The 8769-nt window shown below is 39.9% G+C and overlaps 1 protein-coding gene across 1 annotated transcript in view; it reads right to left on the minus strand.

Moving 5' to 3' along the window:
* Window positions 1-4669: 4669 nt before the first annotated feature.
* Window positions 4670-8769, minus strand: part of Mrps35 (mitochondrial ribosomal protein S35) — a 50713-nt gene continuing 46613 nt past the window's right edge. Inside the window, exon 8 of the mRNA XM_004630330.2 lies at window positions 4670-5144. Coding sequence (XP_004630387.1) covers window positions 4875-5144 — 270 coding nt within the window. The 3' untranslated portion in view covers window positions 4670-4874. The remainder of the gene's footprint in view (window positions 5145-8769) is intronic.

The following is an 8769-nucleotide window of genomic DNA, read 5'->3' on the forward strand; positions in this document are numbered from 1 at the left end:
AAAAAAAAAAAAAAAAAATTCACTTCAAGGAATGTCTCTTCTACTGCTGGTAGACAATATAGGCAGACAGGGTCCAAATCCACATCAATCAATCCCAGCAAAGTAGCAGCAGCTCCTCAGAGGGGTAGGGATGATCTGTGAGCTTGCACCCACAGAAGTTTAGACTGGCCTCTGACTTCCAGGGTGGAATCATAATTGCCCAGCCTGGTGCTCTCTGCCCCTACTGCAGGCTTGAACTTAGCTGTGAGCCACTAGTTGGAGCTAGCAGCCACTGGAATCCAAAGCTCAGATGGCCTTTCTCTAAGATGGTGTCTGGCTGATTTCCCTTTCGTGTGGAAAGTCAGAATGGGACAACTCACCAACCACTGCAGCACACTACAGTCTGCTGCGTCCATTGATCTGCTCCTATAGTGAGCTTCTCCCTGGAAGCCTAAGGGGCAGACAGTGGCCAGCACGTGTCTGCAGGTTCAAGCTGCCCCTCTCATACGAGTCCAGGCTCAGGGGGAAAGCACTGCCTGCCTCCTCATTCTTCAACTTTCTGTTTGCTCTCTCAGCGGGATTCAGTTTTCACTTCAGATCCTTATTGGGTCTTGGAGACCCACTTCCCTCCTTCCTTCTTTCTCACATTGCTATATTCCAGTATTTGTACATTACATGTTGGAGAGGCTCTTTCTCTGCTGCTCACCACTCTGCCATCTTCTCAGAAGTTGCTTGTCTATCCATTAACTTTGATGGTCCTCTTTCCCCATTCCATTTTTATTAGTATAACCATTAAACTTTGTCAATCTTAGATATACTGTAGTTAACAAATACCATGTTAACTAAATTATATTGCTACTGAAGGTATAGTTGTTGCATTTAGTAGACACAGTTGGTAAATATTTGGTCTGCTTATACCATCTACAGATCTCTTTTTTATAGTAAGGCTTGCCTAAGGGAACAACTTCTGAAATATATATATATATTATTGGTTTACATGTAAACAGTTTGTCTTTGATGCTCTTGTTGCTGTTTTTGTTGCTATGGGAAGGGAGGTATGGTTGTTACTATTAATTGGTTTTCTTTTTATGTCAATATCCAGATTACTTTTGTGTCATTAACAATACTGCTCCCCACTCTGAGAGACTAAGTTCTTGGCTAATTACACTGCAGCCTCCAATCCCAAGTTAATAGAAGTGGTTGGCAAATTGTGACAAAGGTAAGACCTATATAGTTATACACACCTAAAGTGCAGCACTGGAAAAAGAGATAGAAACAAGGTTTCTATTTTAGCAACAAAGTCTTTCCAGTATAATCAAGTTGTAAACCCCAGAACAAATGAAGTTTTAAAAGAGGTGTGATGATGTAAGTTAGTACAAAGGCCATGAGCTCAATCCCTCCTGCCATAAATGATAAATAAAATTTTATTAAGAAAAATAAAAAACCTGATGGCCCAGTTAATAATTAAGGATAAATTATTACTTCTTAGGACACAGTCATTTTCCCACATTACAATTTGCCAGAACTTTTAAGACTTTAACTTTCCAGTGTTTTGAAATATCAGTACTGGAATGAAAATACACATGAAAGGCCAGGCATGGTGGCCCAACCACCAGGAGGTTGAGGCAGGATGATCAGTGCAAATTTGAGACCAGCCTGGGCTACCAGGTGAGTTCAAGGAGAGCCTGCTTGAACTGCATAGAAAGACCCCATCTTGAAAAGACAGACAGACAGACAGACAGACAGACAGACAGACAGACAGACAGAAAAACAAAGAGAGAGGAGGGGGGAGGAGGTAAGGAAGAGGGGAAGGGAGAGAGGTGAGGGAGGGAGGGAGAGACAGAGACAGACAGACAGAGAGAGAGAGACAGAGGGACAGAGGGGGGGAGAGAGACAGACAGACAGACACAGACACAGACACAGACACAGACACAGACACAGACACAGACACAGACACAGACACAGACACAGACACAGACACAGACACAGACAGAGAGACAGAGAGACAGACCGGCCAAATAGTGTGGCAAACACTTGTAATCCCAGCACTTGGGAGGCTGTAAACAGGCAGATCACTATGAGTTCGATCTAGTAGCGAGACCCTGAACACCCTGTAGATCCTTCCCTAAAATACAAAACACAAACAAACAACAAGAAAAAACAGATTTGCAGCTGGACATAGTGGTACACACTTGGGATGTTGGGGGAGGAGGATCACTGAATTTGAGATCAGCCTGGCTGTATAGAGTGTTCAAGGCCAGGTTGGACTATGTTGTGAGATCCTGTCATGAAAAACTAAAACCAAACAAACTTTTGATATACCTTAGTTGCCTATTTAGGCAGCTTCTCAGCTCTACAATTTTGAGTTCAGTTTGACTGCACAGTCAGGGATATAGCTCACTGGCACAGCATCCACCTAGCAAGCCCAAGGTCATGAGTTCAATTCCTCATACCAAAACATAAAACAAAAAATAAAACTATATAACTAATATAGCAAGAATACCTCATAAAATGATGAAAATATTTTATGTATTGGGTCACTTAAAGGATAAGAATATAGTCTTGGTCAATTATTACTAACACTGTAAAGTTAGCAATTATCTTTTTGAAGCAGCTTTGTATTAATCTAAGTTTCTTAAGTTTTGGTATTCAGTATCAATGACTTCACCTAAGTGTTCAGGTCAGTTACAATTGGTCAAACTGTAATGTAAAGGAGGCTGCCTGTTCTTCTGACATTAACTGTAAGTGTGGATGTTTGTAAAAATCAAACTGGGTTTGGTAATTCACTAGCACCCAAGAAATTAATGAAAGGTATTATTACAGGGGACACATACAAATTAAAACCACCCAAGGGAAAGATACAGAGCCTTAAATCCAGAACATTTCCGAATGGGTCAACTCTATGGTCCTCTCACTGGAGGGGAACACATTACTATTCAATGTGTAGAAATTAAACAAAACATTGTCAACCAGAGAAGCCTACCTGAGCCTTATGCCCAAAGTTTTACTGGGGCTCCACTACATAAGTATGACCTGGGTACCATCTCAGCTGCAGGGCAGACTGACACCATGGGACCTCAAAACATCACTCTCAATCACACTATTGGCTTTTATAGCAAGGTTGGTCCTAGCTTCATGTCTTTTGGAACTAGCACTCTCCTTTAACAAAGAACTATGACATACATTAGCTTCCAGTGGCTGACATCAAAGGCTGGATCTATCTTTGGCCAGAGTCAAGGAGAAAAAAAAGAATGGAGGGGAAGTCCCAGTTGGGATTAAATCCAGTGCTTTTATACTGAGTGCCCACAAGATCTTGCTACATTGATTGTTTGCTCAGGCTGGGTTGAAATTGTGATCCTCCTGCCTAAACTTTCCAGAGTACTGGGCTAACAAGTATGCACCATCATACCCAGCAAGGCTGAATTCTTTACTGTACAACACTATGCCCTTTGCATTACACAAGATGGACTTTCCTAACTTCAACATCTTATGTTCTCAAATGACCATCTCGGGCTGGCGAGATGGCTCAGTGGTCTAAAGCACCTATTGGAACAAGCTTGACAAAGCACAGGGACCGCGGTTTGATCCCCCAGCACCACATGCCAGCTGGCTCCGCCCCCTGGTGGGCTGAGCTGGACACACACACACACACACATTCTAAATAAATAAATGTTAAAAAAAAAAAAAAAGACCATCTCTTCAATTTGTTTTTAATATATTTCTTCCAATCTTGCTTCTGTTCCCCTTTTCTCCAAATGTACTGATATACTATGTGTGGTGGGGGGGGGGGTTTCCTGGGGATTGAAATCAGGACCCTTGGGGGCCAGGATGATGGCTTGGTGGAATAAGTGCTTCCCTGACAAGCGCAAGGGCCTGAGTTCAATCCCTGGTTTTGAAAAAAAAAAGACTGGGGAGCACTTCCCTGAAATCAGGACCCTCACATTGACTTACATTCGCTGCCCATTTTCTAAATATTGGAATTTTTTTTTTGTTTTGTTTTGTTTTGTTTTGTTTTGAAAGAGAAGATCTCGGGGCCCCGGGGAGATAGCTCAGTAGAATAAGCGCTTCCCTGGCAAGCACAAGGGCCTGAGTTCAATCCCCAGTTCCACCAAAAAAAAGAGAGAGAGAGAGATCTTGCTATAGTTCAGGATGGCATTATCCTCCTGCTTCAGCTTTTTCTAGTGCTTAGCAAGTGTCAACACGGTCTTGCTAAATTACCCAACGGGTAATTTCATTCTCCCCCTCAGTCTTTCAGACTGCTGGATTTCTTAAAGTATACTCTAAACATGATTTAAAAAGCATTTAAGTTCTATATGCACTTTCTTTCACTATTTCCACCCTTCTAAAACACAACAAACCCTTCTTTATTTGTACCTTAGGGTGTATTTTTCTCCTATACAAACTTGTAAGCTTTTATAAGCAAATCCTTTGTGTACATGGTACTGGGAACTGAACCTAGGGCTTTACTGAGCTGCAACCTCACTCCTTATTTAAATTTTTTTTCTTATTTAAATTAAAAATTTTTTTCCTCACCTTTTTTTATTTAATTTTGAGTCAGTCTTGCTAAGTCAGTAAGTTGCTCATGATTCTTCTGCATCAGTCTCCTAGAATGCTGACAAAATCATATTAAACACATGTAAATATATGACTATTAAAATTGTCATGTAGAAACAAACTCAGAACACTTTCGAACCTGAGAAATCTTGAAGATCTTTAATTTGTCTCAGTATTTAGATCAGAAAACTTTGAATTAGTCACGGCACATTAGATGATTACAGGTAATTTTAAAATTAACTCTTGTGTAAGAATTGATCTTCAATCATTTTCACTTTACATCAAATTAAATATTGATTATCTGTACTGTAAAATTAATAAAACAGATCTTTCCACTTCACTCATGTTAAATTTAAGAGTCTTTTCACTGACTCTTTATACTGAGAAAGGGTAATTTCATTTTCCCCCTCATTCTTAAGACTAACAACAGACTTCTGGTAATCTTCAACTTCTTTAGTACCCAGCAGCTCTTCTTTATTTACTGGCATTTTGTTCTCAGCAGTGCTAATCTGGAGAAGTGTTTCCAGAATATTTTTTTCTGAGGAGCTATTTTCCCATATATACTCTTCCATGTCTGCTTCAGTCTTATTTTTTTCCCATTCTTCAGTTTTCTGAAAGAAAAGAAAGTTCTGAATTATGGCAAGTATTATTAAAGAGGAAAATACTTTTGTCTGTCCACTTGTTTTAGGGAGATGTAAGTTTGTGAAATGCAGACAGCTCCTGGTCAGCACTCTTCCTGATACCTCAGCCGGTGCTGTTGCCCTTGGCCCACCTGCAAGGCTGCACAGAGCTCTGTGAACACCAGCCAGGCAAGTTCAATTATCGCTATCTGTTTTGTCTAAAGTTACAGTTTATTTGCCTTGCAAATTTCACTCATAAAACTCTTCCAATCAGCAACATATACAAAAAACTTTTGTAGCTCTATTTCGTGAACACTAAAATATAAACAACAACAACAAAAACCAAACAACTGCATAGAAGACTCCAAAAACTTCATCATAAGATCCAGATTTAATAATAAAATTTAATAGTGTAGCTGGATACAAAGTCAACACTTAAAAATCAATACCCTTCCTATACACAAATAACAATCTCACTGAGAGATAAATACGGGAAATAATACCTTTCATAATAGCATCTTCCTAGGTGTCAGGGATATAGCTCAGTGGCATGAGTGCCTGCCTAGCAAGCACAAGGCCCTGAGTTCAAAAAAATAATAACAGTAATAAAGATAGCATCACCCCATACCCAGGAATGGATTGTAGAATGTATAAGACCTTTACATGAGAATGTGCAATAAAAAAATTAAAACAATAGAGATGTAACATTCTGTGAAGAAACAACTGGAGCACTGGTTCACAGAAAGGATGAATCCCACCCACATTCTTTTTAAATTAACACACAGTACCATGAACCCAGCTGGGCTACTACAGCACCATTCATCATGTAGAGTAACAACTTTTCAGAGTGGTAGCACATAGGTACACTCAGAAGGCTGTCAGAAATACTCTCTAGGGGGCTGGGGAGATGGCTCAGTAGAATAACTGCTTGCCTTGCAAGCTTAAGGCCCTGAGTTCAATCCCAGGTTCTACAAAAAAAAAAAAAAAGAAAGAAAAGAAATACTCTCTACCTCTGAACCACATTGAACGAACCCTAGCATAAGCAGAGCTCCAAGGTTCCTCAGAGCTAAGTACGTGCGAAGCAGCAGACCACAGTTTCACCAGCTGAAACCCTCATACCCTTCTCCCCTTTAGAAGGTCACTAAAAATGAAAAAACAGAGTGGCCCTACCAAACACAATAAGCCCCAGGAATGTCCCCAAGTCAGTAAGCAGGGGTGCTCAGATCAGGGAGGGACTAAGGAAGAGGCTCCCCACAGAGACTGGCAAGAAGAAATCCTCCTTTCAATCCTTCAAATTGAGCTGCTTTCCTTAAACAGAACAAAACCAAACAAAAGGAAATGAAACAGGCCCTTCCCTGACCTCCAAATTTCTGAGCCAGAGTAAGGTATCTGCACTCACAATTCCTTCATGTCTGTCCCACCTTGTTAAACTAAATTTATGGCTGGATCAGGCTTCAGCAATACCTTTTCCAAGTAAGAATCAACTCTGTGAGTCCTTTTCACCTGGGAAGGAGGTGGAGGGAGGGAATGATGGGACTACTTTTCCTGTGCCCCTCCCCTGCGATCCTACTGCAAATAATTTCAAATTATATCTGTGTCACTGATTTTTTTTTTTTTTCTTTAAATGTATTTAGTACAGGGTCTACAGGGTCTCACTATGTAGATCAGACTCACAGTGATTCTCCTGTTTTCAGCCTCCCAAGTGCTAGGGTTATAGGCGTGTGCTACCACACCTAATCTCAATCACTGTGTACCCCAGGGGCAGGCCCAGCATGGCATGCCAGAGATTGAAGTCCAGCTGCAGCACTCTGCCTAAGCGTGTCTTTTAGTCTGCTGAACTACCTGGCTGGCCCTCACTGATCTACTTTTTTTCAAAAAAAAAAAGAGTACAAAATGGTGAGGAAAAAAAAATGATACAGAATTTCACTAAACAAAACAGGGATTCAACAATGGTTGGTGTATTACATGCTATCATCAAATAAGTTATTTAGATTACCAGATATAAACATGCAAAATTGGTTTGAAAAAAATTATAAGAAATTAAAAAGAAAAAATTAAGCATTAACTATTCAATAGACCAGCAGAAATCAGTAGTACCATTATCCAAGCCATCTTGCATACACACATAAATTTATCTTTTTTCCTTCTTTTGTCCTTTTCATCCCAATTTTTCCTTCTGATTGAACAGATGCTTTCCTTTTCACAGTATCTATCGTAACTTTTTACTTTTAACTTTTACTTTATCGTAGATTTTATTTATTCTTTCAGGTTCTCACACTAGCAAGACAACAGGATATTTGCAAATGGTTTATTTCACTTATGATTATGATCTCTAGTTGCATCCATTAATCTATAAAAGCCTCAAGTTTATCTTTTTTTATAGCTGAGTAATAGGCAATGGTCACATTTGGGGCACATTAAATCTTGTACCCAAGATTTAACTATGACAAATTGCACTGCTATGAACATGGGTGCACACAAATCACTGTGGTATGATGTTTTCAGTTCACTTGGAAAAGTACCTAGAAGGGCAATAACTGGGTTGAATAAGACTTCTAATCCTAGTATTTTGAGCAGTCTCAACACAGATTTCCACAGTAGTTGTACCAATCTGCACTCCCACCAACAGTGGAGAAGGGTTCCTTTTACCCCATAGCCTCTCCAGCATTTGTTACTGGCTGACTTCTTGATAATAGCCATTTTTTCTGGGGTGAGATGGAATCGCAGCATTGTTTTAATTTGCATTTCTTGAATCTGTGTCACTGATCTAAAGGAAGTATTTTTTCTTGTTTGTGGTGCTGAGGGTGGAACCCAGGTTGTCACTTTAGAATGACTATGACTAGTATGTTAAAGAAAACAGAAGGAAGAAAGCAATATGAATTTTAAAATAAAGAATTTCAACACAGAACTGGTATTTACAGGCAGTGTAGTAAAATACGCATCTAACCCCAGCACTCTGTGAGGTTGGGCAGTATTCTAAGTTTGATCTCAGTTTAGGCAATTTATCACAACCCTGACTGGGGTCAGGGGTGGGAGTGAACCTGGGGATTTAGCTCAATACAAGGGCCAAGGCTCAACCTCCAGAACCTGCAGAATGGGGAAGAAGATATCAAATGATCATCTGGAAAAACAAGCAGTCTGAAAATAGCCAAAGTCAGGGGCATAAGAGAACTCAGAGAATAAAAACTGCATATGCATACATACATAGATATCATAATTATTCAGTAACAATTATCAAATCTGCACTCTGAGATTTTTTTTTCTTTTTTTTTTTTTGAGACAAGGTCTCATTATGTAGCCTAGCTGGCCTTGAACTCAGTGATTCTACTGCCTCTGCACCACCACTGCCCAGTGCTGGGATTATAGGCACGTACCACCACGCCCAACTATGAGACTCAGAAGGCCAGCCTGAACTATATACTGAGATCCTATTTTTTAAAACAAAATTACTTTCTCTAAGGTTTATGGCAATTCTATTTAACAAATCCAATACAGGGCGGGTAACTTTTACATACTGTAAAAAAAATTAAAGAAGGGGTTGGGGAGATGGTTCAGTGGAATAAGTGCTTCCCTGGAAAGTGCAAGGGCCTGAGTTCAATCCCCAGTTCACAAAAAA

This window comes from Octodon degus, unplaced genomic scaffold (genome assembly GCF_000260255.1).
Source record: "Octodon degus isolate 3935 unplaced genomic scaffold, OctDeg1.0 scaffold00034, whole genome shotgun sequence".
Lineage (NCBI taxonomy): Eukaryota > Metazoa > Chordata > Mammalia > Rodentia > Octodontidae > Octodon > Octodon degus.